Below are 20,812 nucleotides of genomic sequence, written 5' to 3'. Positions count from 1 at the left end.
AGTGGAGAGCTGGAGATGACATGTAGTCCCCTGATAACAGTAGCCAGGAAGCTTGTTATGGTCAGTATCTGTCTGCACCATATGGGACAGGTGGAGGCTGTTGAGAGTCACCCTGCTTCCTGCCCTTTCCTCTAGGCCAGTGCTGCTTGGCAGTTTCTGAAGATTTCTATCTAAGCAGCTCTTCTCTAAGCGTGGAACTTACTCTCCGAGGCCTTATTGCAGGGAGAGAGGGCTCTGCTATGCTATCTGTGGTACACCTGGCCCATGGCAAGGGCTCTGTAATCCTGGCTTAACCAAAAGTGGAACTACACTTAGGGACTGGCTTGTGTCCCTTTCATGTTCACCGCAGAAAGTCATCCTAGTGTCTTAAAGCCTTAATACTTAAAATGCCACCTGAATTTTTAATTAATTTTTTTATGTGTGTGTGTGTGTGTGTGTGTGTGTGTGTGTGTGTACATACACACAAGCTATGGCACATGTATGAAGGTCAGAGGACAGCTTGTGGGAGTTCTCTCTTTCCACTGAGTGAGTTCTCGGGCTGGAACTGGGGTAGTTAGGCTTAGCAGCAAGTTCCTTTGCAGATATTTCATCCCACTGGACCCCTAAATTTTTTTATTTTAATTTTGTTAAACACGGACTCCGTGAGCCCCTATCTAGTAGTGACATCTCATTTTTTGTTTTGGTTTTGTTGTTACTGTTTTTCAGGACAGGGTTTCTCTGTGTAGCTTTGGCTGTCCTAGAACTCACTCTGTAGACCAGGCTGGGCCTTGAACTCATAGTGATCTGCCTGCCTCTGCCTCCAGAGTTCTGGGATTAAACTGGGAATAAAGGCGTGTGTTACCACAGCCTGGCTTGTTTTGATTTTTTTTTAAAGATTTATTTATTTATTGTATATACAGTGTAATATCTGCATGTGTCCTTGCAGGCCAGAAGAGGGCACCAGATCTCATTACAAATGGTTGTGAGCCACCATGTGGTTGCTGGGAATTGAACTCAGGACCTCTGGAAGAACAGCCAATGTTCTTTTTTATTTTATTTTATTTATTTATTTATTTTTGTCCGGAGCTGAGGACCGAACACAGGGCCTTGCTCTACCACTGATCTAAATCCCCAACCTCCAGCCAGTGTTCTTAACCCTTGAACCATCTCTCCAGCCCTTGTTTTGATTTTTTTAAGACAGGGTCTCAGGTAGCTCAGACTGGCCTCTTAAGCCCCTAGATAGTCAGAGATGACCTTGAACTCCTGATCCTCTTTGCCTCTACCTCCTAAGTGCTGGGATTTCAGGTGCGTCCCACCATACCTTATTTATTGGGTGCTGGCATGGACAGGAGGGCAGCACTATACCAACTGAACTACGTCGAACCTAGGAACAGTCTTCTGCTTGATGGGGTGGACAGGCCTCTAGTTAGACACCTGACTTGCTGAGAGTTGCTATGATGGCCAGGTAGGGGAGGCAGGACTGTCTAAGTGTATTGGGAATGGTGGGAAAGGTACACCTCAGGAGGGAAACCTGTGCAGATACACTCAGTGTGATTCAGTTTGTGTGCTGCCGAGCAGGGTTGTTTCTTATAAACCAAATGTTTAGCTTTTAGTAAAGCTTTTGGGATTCCCAAGTAAGCAGATATCTCTTAAAGTGTCATTGCTGGGAATGAGTGACCCATTTGGGATCCTAGGCAGTAAGATACTGTATCCTTGTTATAATGCCTCTTTGTCTCAGCAGAGTCTTGAATTTCTTCTTCTGCTTTCTGCCTCCTGCCTAAAAAGAACAAAAACAAAATAAAGAAAAGATAACCAGCTGAAACAATGGTGTAAAGCATTGCTACCGGATGTGGGAGACAACATGTTAGGATTAAAGAGAACGGCGTGGAGACCCCAGTACTCTGACCTTGGACAAGGCATGGGTCCTCCATCTGTTTTCCCCGCAGACTAAATGGAAATAGACTTTAGTTTAAAGATTCATTCTCTACCCACCTTTACCCTCTTGAAAAGTTTCCTAATGCAAGTTTTAATTCGTGAATATACATTTTTACTATAAATCATTTACTTATTTAAATATCTTCCATTTAATCTTACTACTTTCAAGTGTGTGTGCATGCCTGTGTCTGTGTCTGTGTGTCTCTGTGTGTCTCCACATGGACCAGAAGAGAATGTTAGATTCCTGGAAGAATAGTTAGAAACAGTTGTGAGCTGCCCACATGAGTGCTGAGAACCAAACTTGGCTCTTCTGGAAGAGCAGCAAGCACTCAACTGCTGAATCATCTTACTACTTTTGTTTTTATGTTCTCTCTTTTTTTGGGGGGGGGGGCTGGTCTGGTTTTGAAATAAATGGAACCTTCTCTGATAATTGATTTCATCGTCACATATGAGTAGGTTTACCTACCATATTGTTTAATGATCATCACATGTGAGCATCTTTCACACATCAGTGTTTTTTGAATGTGCTGTTGGTCTTAGGGAGTAAGACATAGTCATTAGCTTCCAAGAATTTCTTGTTAGAGTGACAATGAGAAAGAGATAATTACAGTGTAAGGTTAAAAGATACCTATCAAGGTGTGGGTATCATAGGAGGGATCTGAGTTGACTGTGTACATAGAACTACATATTGATCAGCTTCTAATGGAGAGAGCAGTACTGGCAAGGGACTTAGGGCTGAATCACGATAATTCAGTTTTACCTACAACAAAACACAGCTCCATAACTTGCATCTGATTCACCATCCTTGCCATTATCTCATAAGTATGCTTTGTGTTCATTGCTGTTGGAGACTGCATCTCACTGTATAGGCCAGAGTGATCTGAAACTCACCATCCTCCTGCCTCAGTTTCCCTAATGCTGGGATTTCAGGTGTGTGCTACCATTTCCAACTATAAGTATGCCTTTTTGTTTTTTTTTCCGGCAGTGGGCTGACCTGTGAAAGTCTGAGAAAAGCTTAGTCAGAGTAAGCATACATCTTTCTGCTATGATCACTTTACCCCTGTATAGGAGGAGGCAGGCTGCCTATCTCTTGTAGAGACTAAGCATACTTGGAAGATGGACTTGCCTATGACCTTGAGCAAGTGGTCTAGCCTTCCTGGCTCAGCTACCTGATCTGCTTGATGGGTGTTAGAGGAGTACTTCCCTTCTGAGGTGTTTGTGAGTACTGAATGAGAGCCTGTCTAGGGCTTGGCATGCTGTAGGAAGTACTGGACTAGCCCTTGTTGTTAGATATTCATAGCATGTTTCAGTATGGGGCAGTAATGCAATACCAGGCGAGCCACATTGCAGTTATTTTCAGCTGGACTAGACTAGTTCCTTGGTCTGAAGATATTTCATGTATTCAGTTCAGCAAACATTCATTGAGGGCCAGTATGCCAGACAGTGGCTTGGTCATCAATGCCTCAGCAATGAAGAGATCCTTGACCTTGAGGAGTTTGCATATTTTATTTGTGCTGTCCTTTGTCTTCCCAAAGTACTTTTCAAGATCAGGACAAAGACTTCTATTGGAAAAATAGGAGAAATTCCAAAATATTGGGGGAGCTTGTTTGTTGTTTGTTTGCTTATATTTCATGTGCATTGGTGTTTTGCCTGCATGTATGTCTGTGTGAGGGTATTGGATCTCCTGGAACTAGAGTTACAGACAGTTGTGAGCTACCCTGTAGGTGCTGAGAATAGAAAGAACCTGGGTCCTCTGGAAGAGAAGCCAGAAATCTTAACCACTGAGCCATCTCTCCAGCACCCCACCCAAAAAAAAAGATGACATATAAAGAAATCTTAACCACTGAGCCATCTCTCCAGGGCCCTACCCCTTAAAAGATGACATATAAGATAGATTAAGGGCGGCTGGAGAGATGGCTCAGAGGTTAAGAGTGCTGTCTGCTCTTCCAGAGGTCCTGAGTTCAATTCCCAGCAACCACATGGTGGCTCACAACCATCTGTAATGAGGGTCTGGTGCCCTCTTCTGGCATAAGGCAAACTTGCAGAAAGAACACTGTTTACATAATAAATAAAATAAATCTTTAAAAAAAAAGATAGATTAAGGTAAATTGTCACTTCTCAAACCTTATTATTACACCTCTAGAAAGACTCTGTCTGTGTTGGATTCAGGACCCCTTTCTTATTTATTAGTGCTGCAGTGGGAACAGCCAACTTGCTTTGTAAGGTTAACACGCTTAGTGGATGTGTCGTCAGCTTCATGAAGGTGACATTTTTTTTTATCTGTATCAGATCAATGATACTGGTAACTTTACATTGAAACTTTTTAATTTTCAGAGCAGGGTGTGGTAGTGTTGCCTGTGTTCCCAGTGTTCCAGAGATTGAAGCAGGAGGATGTATGTTCCTTTGCTACACACTACACAGTGAAGTTTATTTTTCCTTCTATACAGGGTCTTGCAGAAGTAGCTGGACTGACCTTGAATTCATTATCCTTGACCTTTCAGGTGTTGGGATCGCAGGTGTGGGCCTACATGAGCAGTCTTTTTTTTTTAAATGCATGTATGTATGCATGTATGGGGTTTGTGCACATGCCAGTGTAGGTGTTCCTGGAAGCCAGGTGAGGTTCTAGAGCCTCTGGAGCTGGAGTTACAGGCTGATGTGTGTGTTGGGAACTGATCAGGTCTTCTGCAAGAGCTCTTATTGCCAAGCTGTCTCCAACCCCTGTTCATGGTCTGAGTCTTCCTTGTTGGGCTTTTCTTCTCGGGTCCTGCTCATTGTCCTGTGCTGTCATTCTCTCTGTACTCGGTAAGGTTTTAAGATCTGGCTGAGAACCACACTAAGATCCTCATCTAAATTCAGAATTACACTTAGGTCATTTATTCAGGGACAGAAGAAAGAAAGTATGGCAGCTTTTTAGGTTAGCCTAGGAGTAAGCTAGTTTATATACACTGGAGAATTTCTTCAGATTTTTTAGAAGCAGTTCTTAAACAATCTGTGCTGTTGGTAAGATTAACTGAATTATGCCAGTCTTTTTTTAAAGACATAATCTCACTGTCTTAGTTGACTTTGAACTCACTGTGTAGACCAGGATGACCTCACACTCACAGAGATCTTACTGCTTCTGCCTCCCAAGTGCTGGGATTAAAGGTATACACCACCACACTTGCCTTAAATTGTGCTAATCTTGTCAGAGCCATCAAGATTCTTCATTCCTGGTGTCCACTAAGTGCTTAGCAGAGGGTTCCATGAATGTCCTTCCCTGACAGTAGGTACTTGTATGTTGTGGCTCTCTTGTCCCAGAGTCCTCATGCTGTAGTTTGTATAGTTTATAGATGGGAAACCAGTTCTGACCAAGAGTCAGTGTTTTTCCCAGCTTTCTTTGAAGTAGCTAATAGTAAAATTTAAATTTACTATCAGTTAAGCACCTCAACCCAAAATTCGGAAATTCATAATGCTTCAAAGTTTCAGTCTTTTTGAGGGTTGATATGTTGCCTGCCACAAGTGGAAAATTCTGTACCTGACTTCATCTGTGACGTCACAGGCAAACTAGAAGTACATGGCTGGGGTGTGGCTCAGGTAGAACTTGGCTGACTTATGTATGAGAACTTGGATTTGCTCCCCAGCACTGTAACCACCCTCACCAAATGTAAGCACACTCATAACAGTCTCTGAAATTTCCTTCAGGCCATGTGTGGTGGTATATGTAAACCACAAATGGGTTTTTGTCTAGACTTGAGTCTCATCCCTAAAAGCATTCCAGAATCTGAAAATCTGAAATCTAAAACATTCCTGTATCTAAATGTTTCCAGGATGGGATGCTCAACCTGGTGTTTTGATTGGTAGTTTATTCCTATTTTAGGGGTTTCTACCCTTCTCTCTGGTAGATGAAGCTAGTGCACACAGATTACCCAGAAGCACTCGGTAGCACAGAAAGAAGATAGCAGATGCTGCTGGACACTGTGGTTTTCCCTTTAATGTCTCCCGTTTTGAAGATGAATATAAGGAAAACAGTTCACAGTGAAGGACGTGGTCCTAATTCGTATTTAAAAACTTGATAGAATAAAAATAGATCTGTTCTTAGCTACATGGAATTTTTGTTTCCTTCTGTAACATTTATTTGACTATTTTAAGGAAATTATGGAAAATACTGACTTCCTTCCTAATGGTATTCCCCCGAGACTTGCTAACATTGCAACTGAGTTTACTCCAAGTGAGTGGTATGTGACTTGGGGACTAGCTGCAGTGATAGGAAGTGACGTGAGCAAAAACTGCAAAGGAGTGGAGGTCAGAGAGCAGCCTTGAGTAAATTCAGCACAAGAGTAGAATGCCATAGTGATCTCCACAACGCTCTTCTGACTGAGAAAGTAAGAGAGGCCTTTGACTGGCAGCTGGGGTGATGGGGCTCTGTAGTAGAGGTGTGGGGATGCTGCCATCCTACAGTGAAACATCCAGGAGTGGACATTGGGTTGGCAAGACTATCAGAACATTCCTGTACCCAGGCTACTTTTCGTGAGCCTATGGAGAAATGGATTTGGGAAAACATTCTAATTTGTTTTTGTTTTTGTTTTTGTCTTTTTTTCAAGACAGGGTTTCTCTGTGTAGCTTTGGATCCTGTCCTGGAACTCATTTTATAGACCAGGCTGGACTCAAACTCACTGATCTGCTTGGCTCTGTCTCCCGAGTGCTGGGATTAAAGGTGTGCGCCACTACCGCCCGGCAATATTTTGAACTTTTAAGGGAAATGTATCATATGCACTCGCATAGAGCTAGAGTTTGTAAGAATGTGTGACATAATGTTAACTTTACCTGTTAGTCGTTTGTTCTTTTTACAGTGTGGTCCCATCTGGTCTTAAACTTTTAACTGCCTCAGTCTCACAGGTTCTGGAATCAGAGGCATGTACCACCTCTCTTAGTTTGTTTTCTAATTCTAAACTAATGTTCTAGTAATTATAGTTTCTTTGTGTTTTTCTTCCTTCCTTCCTCTTTTCTTCTTCCTTTTTTTTTTTTTTGGTGTGTGTGTGTGTGTGTGTGTGTGTGTGTGTGTGTGTGTGTGTGTGTGTGTGTGTTGGAAACTGAACCCTGGCTTTTGTACATTCAACACATGTTCTACTGCCAAGCTATACCTACAGCCCCTCAAAAATTTAAAGCAGTCTAGTTACTGGGATTTTAGGGAAGTAAAGCTCTTGAAATAGAGCACATAACAGATGCAAACAGACAAAAACAAGAGGACGGCTATATCTGTCTAGAGAGTAGGAAGGCTGTGGTAGGGTATTGAGAGCTGTCTCCCACAGGACCTTAACAAGTCATTTTATGCATGAGGCCCTAGAGGGGAAAAACCCAGTATGGTGATGACATTTTATAGATTGCATCCCTCTCTTCCTTCCTCCCTCCTCTTTTTATTTGCTTCATAGGTGTAATTAATATGCCGTAAGATTCACCAGTTTCAAGCATTCTTGGGTTACCTTCACAAACATGCAGCCATGAAGAATCATTTTAGACAAAGTTTCATCACCTTGAAAGTTCCCTTCAGAGCCAGTGTCTTCACCTCAGTGGTCAGGCAGCTGCTCGTTCGTTGTCTGTCACTGAACTTGTTGCCCTGTCTAGACTTTCAGATTAACAGGATCATTTAGTATGTCATCTGTGAGGTGTGACTTCGTTAACACAGCATAAGCTTTTGAAACATTTGTGCTACGTGGAAGGGTTTCCTCGGTTTATTACTGAGTAGATAAGACACCCACTGTATGATAGATCATGTTTATTCACCTGCTAATGAACTTTGGTTTGGTTGCGTTTCTCTCCCACTTTTGAGCGGTTATATTTAAATTTTTTATGAATGTTTAAAAACCTATTTTTTAAAGTATTTTCCTTTCTTGTAAGCACTTAAAAATAGATTGATGTGTTGTCTGATAATTGTAATAAACTGTCAAGTCATCCTCAGCAGTGTGAGAGTTACAGCTACTTTGTGCAGGACGTCTCTGTCCACATTTGGTGCTAGTCATTTAGTAAGGTATGTCCTTGCATTTGTGAATGGCTGATGGGGCATCTCTCCATGCGCACTTTGGCCATTTATGGAATTCCTTTTGTTTTCAGTCAAGTCTTCTCAATTTTTATTGAGTTGTCTTATTACTTTTTGAAAGTTCTTTATATCATGGATGTGAATCTTTCATTAGATATATAGTTTACACTTTCTCTAGTATATGGTTAGTGTTTTCATTTTTTTCTTTATTTAAAATTGGAGCTGGGTAGTGGTGGTACAAACCTTTAATTGAAGCATTTGGGAGGCAGAATCAGGAGGTGAGACCAGCCTGGTCTACAGAGTGAGCACCAGCCTGGTCTACAGAGTGAGCGAGTTCCAGGACAACCAGGGCTACACTGAGAAACCTCACCCCCAAGATAGATAGATAGATAGATAGATAGATAGATAGATAGATAGATAGATAGATAGATAGATAGATAGATAGATAGATAAGTAAATAGAAGCCCTACCTCCAAAATAAATGAATGAATGAGTGAATGAATGAATGAAGCTGGGAGGTGGGGCTAGAGAGATGGCTCAGCGGTTAATAGTACTGGCTGCTTTTCCAGAGGACCTGGGTTTGAATCTCAGCACCCATGTGGCACCTTACAACTGATAACTCCAAGTTCTGGAGGATCTAATGCCCTCTTCTGGCTTCTGCAGGCAACAGACACTCACATGATACACAGACATACATGTGAACAAAACATATCCATACACATAAAAAATTAATTTTTGGTTGGCTGTTTTTTGAGATAAAGTGTCACTCTGGGCCTCACACACTCAATCCTTTTGTCCCTGTGACTACAGTCTTATACCACATGCCTTGCCATAAACAATGCCTTTGGAGAATCAATGTTTTAAAATTTTTGTTTTGTTTTGTTTTATTTTTTGTTTTGTTTTTTGAGACAGGGTTTCTCTGTGTAGCTTTGTGCCTTTCCTGGATCTCGCTCTGTAGACCAGGCTGGCCTCAAACTCACAAAGATCCGCCTGCCTCTGCCTCCCGAGTGCTGGGATTAAAGGCGTGCGCCGCCGCCCAGCTAAATGTTTTAAATTTTAATAAAGTTCAAAATTTCCTTTTTGATTCTGTACTTTTTGTGCCTTATAAGTCTCTCCCCTCCCACCTCCACCCCACCCCCCACCAACCACAAGGTTACAAAGATTTACAAGGTTTTGTGTGCTTTCTAGTTTAGGCTAGGAGTAGTACTATTATTGAGCTCTGAAATGTATTCTGAGCTAATTCCAGTGTTCAGTAGACGTCAGCATTCATTATTTATTTGCATGGCTGTTCTAACACAATTAATGGAGACTTTCACCCATCAAATTAATATGGCACCCTTTTTGAAAATATATAAACCATGTATGTACATGTCAGTGTTTTAGATCTCAGCTCTATTCTTTTTGGGATGGAGGTGAAACATATTGTATGCAAGTATTCTACTGTTCTGTTTGTTTGTTTGTTTTTGTTTTTCGAGACAGGGTTTCTCTGTGTAGCTTTGGAGCCTGTCCTGGAACTCACTCTGTAGACCAGGCTGGCCTTGAACTCACAGAGATCCGCCTGCCTCTGCCTCCCGAGTGCTGGGACTAAAGGCGTGCACCACCACTGCCCAGCGAATTCTACTATTAAGCTACATCCTCAGTCCCTTTCAGTTCAGTTTTGTTGATTAGTAAATTTGTCATTTGATTATTGTAGCTTTTTTCTTTTCTTTTTTGTTTTGTTTATTGAGGCAGGATCTTGTATCTCCAAAGGTGGTCTTGAATTGTTGATCCTCCTGCCTCAGCTTCCTGAGAGCTGACTAGGATTGCAGGTGTGAACCATTCTGCCTGACTGCAGCCTCTTTTCTAACTTTTCTGAATGTCCCTGAATTTTAAACCTATGAAATTTAAGTTTATAATTGACTCATACATCAGTGAGATCATAAAATAGTCTTGCCCCGCCCTATCATTTGAGCTAGTTGGTGTTTTCTGTTTATGGCTAGTGCTCAACATCAAAGTTGGTGTCTCCAAGCTTTTAAAAGCAAACCAGGGCAGGCTAGAAGTCAGTTAGGATTTGTGCCTGGCTAGTCGGGGGAGAGAATACAATGATGCTTTTTATACTCACGAAATCAAAAGTAAAAGGTGATGAAATTTATAGTAATACCAAAACTTATTTTTCAAAGAAACATTAAGTACTTGGGCATAACAGAATTTTTGGTTTGGGGTTTTAGATTTTATTTGAAACTACTAGTTTGGAATCTACCAAACTTGGCGTTTTACTTTTTTTCTCTTTGTAAAATCTCTCACATTTGAGCATCCAGTTTTATTTTAAGATTCTGTTGAACAATTCTTCTAACTTAAAATTTATCAGAGATAAGCTATTGAAAGACTTGACAGTGAATAAAATTATTGGGCCACATATTTAACAAATATGTTTAATAGTATTAAAAATTTATACTATGTACTAAAGAAATTAAAACATTCTTTTAATCTCTTTCTATTGTAGTACATTCTCAGTTTAATATTGAACCTACATGGTTAATCTAAACGAGGCCTATGTTTTTCTAACTGCTTGCTTACATCATTAATTTCACTTAAAGCAGTTTTTACGTTTTAAATGTCTGGTTGTGCTCAAATGCAAATCTTTACTGTTGGTAGAATTTTGTTGGCTTATTCTATTCTCTGCTTCTGTTCTTCAGGGCTTTCTTTTGAACTTTAAAGAGTACAAGTCTGGTAACTTTTAAACGCGTGATTAGTGAGTTCTGAAGGAAATGAATGTACTTACTAGGTACATAGTTTCATTTGTTCCCATCTTGCTAATTTGGGCCACGAGCACATTTGCACATCAAAATTAAGCTTCACCTCCTTGACTATTAAAACTAAATTTTTAGTTTTTTATTGTAGGTTGATTGCTGAGCAGTTTTTATTCCATGCTGCTAAGAAACTTACTGGAATCTTGAGTACATAAAAAGGAATATATACATATAGTGATACATAAAATAAATACTCTACTGTACCAGTCAACAGACCCATGCCTCATTCTGCCTCTAAATTCAATTTGTAGTTGATTTGTGAGGTGCCCTTGATCTTAAACAAAAAAATCAAAACAATATTCCTCCTAAGTTGTGACAATAACTACTTTTGCAGTCTGTTTCTACACAAAGGGAAATAGCTCCAAAATAGACCTCACTCTGATACTTTTTACTGCAGTGCAGTAGTGTTGGGAAATGAAGAGACAGGAAGATGGTCGATACTAGACAGCTGGTTGAGGATACGGAACTCCAGTCTTCTTCTAAAAGGGAGAGGGAAGGGCTAGTTTGTGAAATACAGTACTACTACTCTTAAGTTTGACTAACGTTTTGTTTGTTTCTTTACTTATTTAGTTATTTGAGACAGAATTTCTCTGTGTCCTCTGCCTGTCCTGGAACTTGCTCTGTAGCCCAGCCTGGCCTGGAACTCACAGAGATCCGCCTGCCTCTGCCTCCAAAGTGCTGGGTTTAAAGGGGTGCGCCACCACACCCAGCTTTGACTAACATGTTAATGGAAGCATGATGCACATTTGGTGTACATTTTAAATATATGACTTTTGAATTTTATATGTGAAAATATTTATAAAACCTCTTAAGTAAAATTTTATTTTTTAAGATTTATTTATTTTTATGTGGATAATTGTTTTATTTATGGATGTTTTGCTTGCATGTATGTCTTTGTTACACATGCATGCAGAGCCTGCAGAGGCCAGAAGAAGGTGTCTGATCCCCCTGGAACTGGAGTTATAATTATGTGTCACCATGTGGGTGCTGGGACTATGAACCTAGGTCCTCTGAAAAGGCAGCCAGGGCTCTTAACCACTGAGCCATCTCCAGCCTCCCAAATAAAAATTTATAGACTATCCAGCTTTGCCATAATTTTTCATTGGGAAATACTTTAGTCCATTTACCACTTTTATCAGTGGTTTAAGTGTTGACTTGGGAAGTATGTGGACACACACACACACACACACACACACACACACACACATATATATTTTTTTCCCTTTTGAGTCCTCATGCTGTAAGTTTGAATATTCCCCAAAGAAGATACTGCTTAACTTAGTGGCTGTGGTGGATGCTGTCATTATCAAATAGGCATAGTTATGTACTTCTGAAGTGGGAAGTACTATTGCATAAAACCAGCCAAAGAAATCCTGTGTAGAATGTGGGAAGGAATATCGACTTTATAAAAATAGATATATCAAAATACAATTAACGAGTAACAAATGAGGGACATTTAAAGTGTGTAGTTTTGAGCTGGCACATGTAAACACCCTTGAAAATTACTGCCACATGCGGTTAAGGAAATAAGCATTCTCTCCAGCTTCTTTGTGATCTTTTAGCAACAAGTTTTGGTCTTCTCTCATTCTAGGTTACTTAGTATATTCCAAATTTTTAAATTAACATAGTAATTATTTTGTGATTCATCTGTCAAATTGTTTTGATCACTGGTTCTCTTACTGATATACACTATTCTGATGTGGGATAGTTATCACACAGTTGTCAGCCTGTGAAGAGCCCATGGGCTGAAGCTGTTGCCTGTAAAGAAGTCACTCTTGTAGAGATCCCTAGTCATGGCATGTCAGCGAATAGACATACACTTAAGCTTTTCAAAAGCTACAACTTGTTTTCCAGAGTGGCTGCACTGTTGGCATTTATTTACACATTTACCCTCAGGCACGTGTTAAAGTGCCCACACCTAGCCTGGCAGGTTTGTAAACTCAGTCACCCTACCGTGTATGCAGTTTGTCTTGCCGTGTTTGACTAGAGTGTGTAGTTTCTCTAGTGCCTTGGGATCTTTGGTGTCTGTTTTTGAGACAAAGTCTCATGTAGTCCAACTCTGGACAGTCCTGCCTGCGCCCCAACTAGGTACTGGAATGACAGGTGCGTTGCCCCTCCCGGCCTGACCAGCAAGACACGAGCGTCTTTTCCTGTGGTTATTCCTGTGTGCCATTCATGCTGTCTTTACCTAAATACTGTTCAAATCTTCTCTGCATCTTAAAGTTGAGTTTTCTTAGTTGAAAGCTTTATTTATTTATTTATTTATTTATTTATTTATTTATTTATTTATGTATTTATGTATTTTTTATTTTAAATCTTAGTTCTTGGTCAAATGAATGTTTTTCAAATACAGTTTCTAGTCTGTGGTTTGGGTTTTTACTATAGTTTTTAGAAGAGTAAAGTTTTTTTTAAATTTAATCATATTTGACTTTTTATTTCAGTTTATGGTTGTGCATGCATGTGTGCATGCATTAAAACTTCAAAACTCAGAGTCACTAACATTTCCTTCTATGTTGATTTCTAGTTTTAGAATTTTAGCTCATTAAGTTTTAGTGTTCAAGTTGATGTTTATAAATGTTAAATTCTGTGAATTTTCTTGTCTATATGCAATCCATTTTTATCATTATGGTTTATTGAAAAGATTCTTTCCCCCTATTGAATTGCCGCAACATCTTTGTCAAAAATCCTTTGACGGTGTGAGATGGGGTTTCTGTATTCTGAAGTCTGTGATTTTGTCTTTATGTCAGTGTGACAGCTGTCAGAATGACTGGCTTTAAGTAGCAAGGGCGACAGTCAAGACATCCATCCATCCTTTTGGTCTTTATTCCAAATTCTTTTTACTGCTTTTTTAAGTCCTTTGCTTTCCCACATGATAGTATCCTCTTTTAAATGTCTGCTCCAAAAAAGCTTGTTAAGATTTTGAACATTTTTAAAAATTCTATTAATTATGGGGGTTGGGGATTTAGCTCAGTGGTAGAGTGCTTGCCTAGCAAGCACAAGGCCCTGGGTTCGGTCCTCAGCCCTGAAAAAAAAATTATTTATTATGTATGTGTATGTATAGCAGAGGAATGCCTGTGGTTGGTATGTGGAGGTCAGGAGAAACTTTGTGGACAGGTCATCAGGCCTGCACCAGGCACCCTTAACTACTGAGCATCTCATTGGCCTTTTAAACATCTTAAGTCAGTACTGCATTTCTAGGTAAACACTTGATCATGGATTGTTTTTGCTGATATTTTGATGAAAAGTTTTGCATATATGATTGCACAGATATGGTAATGGTCTCAGTTTTTCTTAATGTCTTTGTTTAGAGATCACTGATTCATAAAATGAGGATTTTATTTTCTTCTATTTTCTAATAGAGTTAATGTAGTTTTTTGGTTTTGTTTGTTTTGCCTTAAATATTTGGGAGAGGGGCTGGAGAGACAAGGTTAACACTTAAGAGTACTTGCTGCTCTTGCAGAGGACCATGGTTTGGTTCCCAGCACCCACATGGTGGCTCATAAGCATCTGTAACTCCAGTTCCAGGGGATCTGATGCCCTCTTCTGATCTCCAAGGGCCCCAGACATGTACATAGTACACTTGTGCGCGCGTGTACACACACACACACACACACACACACACACACACACACACACACACACACACTACTTAAACACATAAAATAAGAAATTTAAATCTTTAAAAAAAAACATTATTTGGGAAAACATGAGTCAATGTAGGCCTGGAGGTGTTTTGTTTGTTTATTTTGTTTTTGTGAGAAGGCTTTTAACTACAAAATAAATGTCTTTGGTATATATGGGGCTATTCAAATTAACCTCGGTGCCTTTGGCATTTTGAGTCTTTTGAGGAATTTGTATTCAAATCTGAGTTGCTGACTGTATTAACAGAATCATTAACATTGTTGACTAAACAGCCTTGTCGTGATTGTGGAAAGTATAGTTGATCCTGGCTTTCCTTTCTTAGGTTTATAATATACATCATCTCTTTTTTCACGATCTAGTCTACTAGAAGTTTTATCCGTTTTACCACTCTTTTTCAAACAAACAAACAAACAAACAAACCATTTGTAATATTTGCTTTTTCCGTTTTCTGCTGTTTTGTTGATTTTCTTTTGTGGTACTGAACAGAGTCTCAGTTACGTTGGGCACATGCTGTACAACTGACCAGTACCTCAGCCCAATTTTTTTATTTTTTATTTCTTCTACTTCGAGTGTAAGCTATTCTTCATTTCTAGTTCTTCAGTCTTTTTTACAGGAGGTGTTGTGGGGGAAAATTATGCAAGATATAAATAATTGCTTACATTTAGAATGTAATTTTATATATTATATAGTGTTTATTTACGCAGCACAGATATTATAGCTGTGGGACACGTGCCATATTATTTATTATTAGATATTATATAACACACAATAAAAATCCCTCTTTAAAGGCTGAATTGACACAAGTGGAACATTTAACTGATACTTTTTGGGTTTTGTTTTCTGAGACAGGGTCTCTTTATGCAGTCTTGGCTGTCCTGGAGCTCACTATGTAGTTCAGGCTGACCTCAAACTCACACAGATCCTCCTGCCTCTGCCTCTCCAAGTGCTGGAATTAAAGGTGTGTGCCATCATGCCCAGCTTTAACTGACATTTTTTAGGCAACTGTAACAAACTGTTACAGATATGTCAAAAGCTTATTATTTTCATCACAGTTAATTTGTGGTAACAATAAGGACACCAGTCACATTTGTAACCAGCATTGGTTACAAGTATCCCACTGGGCATACTTAAATGAATCTATTGCACGTTGATATGTCTTATAAAAATACATCTCCTATCTAATGTTAGATTTTTTTTTAACGTTTACATAAGTGCCTTTTCTCTTTTTTTCTTCCCCTTCCATCTCCTACACCCCCTTTCTGTAGCACAGGCTGACCTTGAATTTGTAATTCTTCTCAGCCTCCATAGTTGGGAATTTCAGGTGTATACTATCACACCTGGTATAACCTTATTTGGAATCATTTCAAACTTAAAAAAAAATCTGTACAAGTCAAAATGAAGTGTGGGGAAGAACATGCTTTTCAAGTAGATTGACCTATTGTTGACAGTTTACCACAGTTGCTCTGTCGTTTGCTGTTTATTTTTCCCACCACACTTGCATGAAGTACTGAAGAATTTTTATGGGCGTGGAGTTGGTGAGCTCACTAGTAAAGAGCATGTGTAACACGAGGAGGGGGTTTGATCCTAACCACCATCCTCATTCCACCCACTCCCCCCACAACTAAATATTGAGCGGAGCCTCCTGACACACTTGTGATCCTGGCACTTGAGAAGTTGAGGCTGGAGGTTCATAATTTCAAGTGCTGCTTGGACTGTAGACTGTATTCAATCAAGGTCAGCCTGATTTACAAGATGAGAGTTTTTTTTTTGTTTGTTTGTTTGTTTTTTAAAGAAAACAAGCAAACAAACAAAGCAAGGGCCTGTGTTGTAGTTCAAAAGCAAAGCCGACTGCCTGCTGGGTTCCAGTCACTCTTGTTCCCAGAGACCCACTTCCTTGATATGAAGGAGCCAGCCATAGTGCCTTGGCCTGGCTGCAGGCTGTGCTGATGGGATTTGCTTTCTGCTCCTGGCCTTTTGCAGGATCGCTAGTGCCCTCTTTTCATAGTGTTGCTCTAGAAGGGATTTTTTGTGTGTGTTTTGTTTTTGAGCCATGGTCTGTGGGCCTGGGTGATCTGGAACTCCCCTTATAGAGCAAGCTGGCCTCAGATTGGCCATTCTCCCTATCTCTTCCTCTGCCAGGATTACAGGTGTCTGCCACTGTGTCCCCCCCAGACAGTGTGTTCCTTGAGGCTGTCATTTGTACCAGAGGGAGGATCCTTGCTCAGGCCTAGGTCACATTGTTTCCACTCTGGTTTCCCACCTTTTGTCTCCGTTAGTGCTTGTGTTGCTCTCCTCTCCAGCTTCTGGCCCTCTTGTCATTGTGGTGGTTTCCAGAGGCTCTCTTCGTATAGCCAAATGTGAGCAAATTGGAAAGCTAAACTTCTTATTTCCTTAAAAGACAATGTTTATTCGTGTTTTAAGATTTTAAAGTTCTGGAAGGCCTATGGTGTCATGTTCAGGGTAGAGCCAGGTGATGGATATCAGCCAAGGCTCTCTGCTGCCTGAGGGACTCCTGCACATCATTCCTGCTTGCAGGCCTTGCTTCCCAGTGTTCTACAGAGTCGGATTCATTACTGAGAAATCAGAATATGCTAGCAGCTGTCTTTGGCATTCCAGCAGGGAGTTGTGTGCCCTGAATTATTCCCAGGGCCAGTTAGTGCTCTTTGCAGGTAACAAGGATGTCTGTGCAGATGAGCAGCATCCAGGCTCTCTGCCTCCCTCTTAGGCTTATTTACTTAGGCGTGTTGCTACATTGAAGTGTTTTACAATGGCAGAACAAGGACCAGTGCTTTAGTAAACGTGTCAGAAACAGTTTCCCCTAAGAGCTCAGGGCCCTTCAAAGTGAAATGTCTTTAGATTAAAAACGGAACTGAAACCCGGTGAGTCTCTCTGACCAATGTTCCTAGGGTCTGCCCTTTCTGCAGAGAGACAGCTCTGTGTCAGATCAAAGACAGCTGTCCAGGTGGAGCCTCATGGGGACTCAGTGCACAGGTCACATAGGCAGTTCTCTGGAAACAAGCCTTCAAGGCTTGCCAGCCCTGATACCTCCCGAGTGACTGCCGGGCTGCTTCCACTGTGGAGGTGACTGTGGGCAGAGTTGCCCTAAAGCCAGAGAGAAGAGAATGGGAGCAGAGCCATGTAAACACCACAGATGTCACTGGGTGGTTTGGGTCTCTTCTAACACGTTGAGTCAGCACTCTAAACTGTTTGTCCTTTTTTTGTGGAAGGAAGGATTTTCAAAGCCCTTGCTTTTGCCATTTTCATAAATGGCATAAACCTTTTGAAAGTCATGATACCATCTCAGGTAGTCTGTTAAGAAAAGCTGTCCTGAGATTTTCATATGATTTGTTTTAAACTCATGAATCCTTTTGGAAAGATTTGACATATTTACATTTTTCAGCCCATGAATGTGGTATGTTTGCCCATTTAGACTTTTAAGTATTTTCCATCTGAAAATATTTAATTGTTTGGTGATTTCATACGTGTAGATAACGCATTTGGGGTTTCTCAGCCCCTATCTCTCTCTTTTACCTCCTCCAACTCGCGCTAAACCCTTTCTTCCCAACAAATTGCTCGCCTTCCTTCCCCTCTCCCCGCAGCCGCATCATGTCTTGTTGATTTTTGACCCACTGAGTATAATTGGGGCTGCTTTCGAGGCGGGTGGTGGGGTATTACCGGAGCAGGAGTAGCCTACCCGCAGCTGCACCACTAATTATCTAGGCTTTGGTTTCTTTTGTCATCTTTTGGTGGATTTTAGTAGACATGTACTATACAGTACCTGAGTATTTCATTTTATTTGGATAACTTCCCACATATTCATGTTAATATATAGAAGTGTGATTCAGTTTGGGGGTTTGAGTTTGTATTTGTAACTTTGCTAAATATACTTACTCTAAGTAATTCTTTTCCCTTTTCTTTCCTTCTCCTTGGTATTATGTACACAGTTATCTAGTCTTCAAATGGAGATAGTTTTATTTCTTTGAAAAAAGTGTTTTAATCCTGTTGCCAGGGCTTCTGGTAGCATGTCGAATGAAAGGGGCTTGAGCCTCGGCTGCCCCAAGTACCCTTGGCCTTAGTGCGGTGAGTAGGGTGCTGCCTGCAGACTGAGGTGGGGCGGTCCCATCCTCCCTGCCTTGAGACAGTTCTGCTGTGAGTGGGCACAGGGCTGTGTGAGCTGTTGGAGTTCTTAGGACCATTGATAGTTGCATATTATGATGGTTGAGTTTAAGTTTTGTGTCAGCTTGTATATCTTGAACAAAAACCTTGGTTACAGCGTGGAATCTTTTTGCATTGGTCTTAATGCTGATCCAGCTCCTCATCCTCCATACCTGCCTTTCTGTATGTAGTAATCCATCTTTCAATCACGAGTTCATGCTGATAGCACCAAATTGAAGGCATTTGCCACAGGAGTAATCCTCGCCCCACCACCTCGTGCTGCTGTGTAAACTCTAAGTCTAGCTGCGAGGACCGACACACTTTGTACCACATCTGTGTTCAGTTACTCAGGTCCAGTGCAGTGCCATCAGAATCGCTAACTCCGGTGGAAAGTCTTTCTGGCTGGCTGCCATACATTCAGGTTTAGTTTCTTTTGACTTCCATCTCTTAGATTCTATTCATTTCCAGGTCCAATTGTACCCCTACCCCCACCATCCTATTTCATGGAGGTTGAGTCGTTCATTTGTAAATACAGTAGATGTTTATGAATAAAACTGCTCTAAGGAATTTCACACAGATTTACATGTGGACAGCTTTCAGATGATTTTGGTATATATCAAACTCATCATTGCCATATTGTACCAGACATCTGTACAGCTTTTACATATTTTGTCTTTGCCTTGTTTATTGTGCACTGTTTCTTGCAATGGATAAGTTTTTTGTTTTTTTTTTTTTTTAATTTTCCCTATCCACTTACTTACCAAGTTCCCTCTAACTGCCCACCCCCAGGCCTATTGTCGTTGTAGAAGAGAGGATGGTGCAGAATTCCAGCTGATCAGTTTAGGTGAAATAAATGCCCACGTGCTTGTGATCTTCTGCAGCCAGTTGAATCTGACTGCTCTGCCTTTCTTACACAGCAGGGGTAGATACTTTGAAGGCAGCCTGCACAGCTGGGTTATTGAAGTTGTCTTGCTACTAGTATAAATCACAAATACAAAGCAAAACATTTTAAAGTTGCTGAAGTTCTGAGGAGTTAATTTCTTTTCCTCATAACCATTACTCTCGAGCAAGCAATGTCTCATTGGTTTGTTTTGGATGCCAGCATTGCCCCTAGGGTCCTCACACATGTTAAGCAAATGCTCTACCATTGGTCTACACCCCCTAGTAAGCAGTATATTAAAATGTAGACTTGTATTTACTTCAAGGTAAAAGTTGATTGAAATTGGATTTCTGTTCCTGCCAGTGATGTTTGTTTTTTATTTCCTTCACAGCATTCATTCAGTCAGAGAGCATAATAGAAGTACTGCGCTTTGACGATGGAGGGCTACTTCAGGTAATTTTCTTGGGTAATATATGACTCTTATTTTTCTTTGAAAAAATGTAATGGTTTTTCTGAAGTACATTTTATGAACTGTAGATAGTCAATGGAGGTATTACATAAACCTCCTACTAGAACTACCATTTAGAGTAAATATTTCTCTAAAAAGTGATCTCCTTGTAGTGTGGAGGGTATAGGTAAGTAGGTTATAGTTTGTGTAAGTGTGTCCTGTGGATATGAGGGTGTGGCGGTTAGGTCAGACGAGTGGAGTCTGTAAGCATCCGCCCCTCCCCATTAGCCATTGAGGGAACACTGTTTCAGTGTGTGGGACCTCAGCGTTTACCTAGAAAAGAACTTGTGTGCAGAGGGGAAGCTTTTGGTCTTCGGTCTGGGTGTCCTCTACTTGTCACGCTGAGCTCTGTCTTTATATTAGGCATGAAATGAGGATGTGGAGTCTGATTGTACTCTGGTCTTCCTTTCAAACCTAGCTCACTTACTGTCTGAGAACTCATTCGTGCTGTCAGCTGGAGAACAAGAGCTGCAGAGCTGAAAAGGCATCTTCACTAACAGTCGGACTTGTTTCCTTTTGTTCTGTTCTGTTGAGAAGGCCTCAGACTTGCAGGCATGTGCCACTGTGTCCATTTCAACTCTGATTTTTTTTTATGAAGTTTGTTTTTTGACCTTTTCATACATGTGAACAATATATTCTGATTACCCTTACCCCTACCCTCTGTGTGTTTCCTTCCCATCTCCACCCTTCTCCTGACAGGTCCTTTAAAAAAGAATCCATGTGTTTTAAGACCCAGTATGTTTAACCAGGACCATGTGTGAAACTATGGATTTGGAAGCCTTCACTGGAGCCATGTGGGGTTACACATCATTGCTCTGGTTTTTATGGCTGTTTCCTGCCTTTTCCTAAGATTTGACATAGAAGATATTTGTCATCACTTACCTGCCATAATGATGATAGGCACCATGCTG

General features: G+C 40.6%; 1 protein-coding gene across 1 annotated transcript in view; it reads left to right on the top strand.

Annotated features, from left to right (window-relative positions):
- Tmem131 (transmembrane protein 131) overlaps nt 1-20,812 on the top strand; it is a 162,231-nt gene that overhangs the window by 21,134 nt on the left and 120,285 nt on the right. The window contains exon 2 of the mRNA XM_028865673.2: nt 19,785-19,846. Within this exon, the coding sequence (XP_028721506.1) occupies nt 19,785-19,846 (62 nt within the window). The remainder of the gene's footprint in view (nt 1-19,784; nt 19,847-20,812) is intronic.

This window comes from Peromyscus leucopus, chromosome 16_21 (genome assembly GCF_004664715.2).
Source record: "Peromyscus leucopus breed LL Stock chromosome 16_21, UCI_PerLeu_2.1, whole genome shotgun sequence".
NCBI classification, from domain to species: domain Eukaryota; kingdom Metazoa; phylum Chordata; class Mammalia; order Rodentia; family Cricetidae; genus Peromyscus; species Peromyscus leucopus.
The sequence above is the reverse complement of the archived record's forward strand: the minus strand, read 5'-3'. Positions and strand labels throughout refer to the sequence as shown.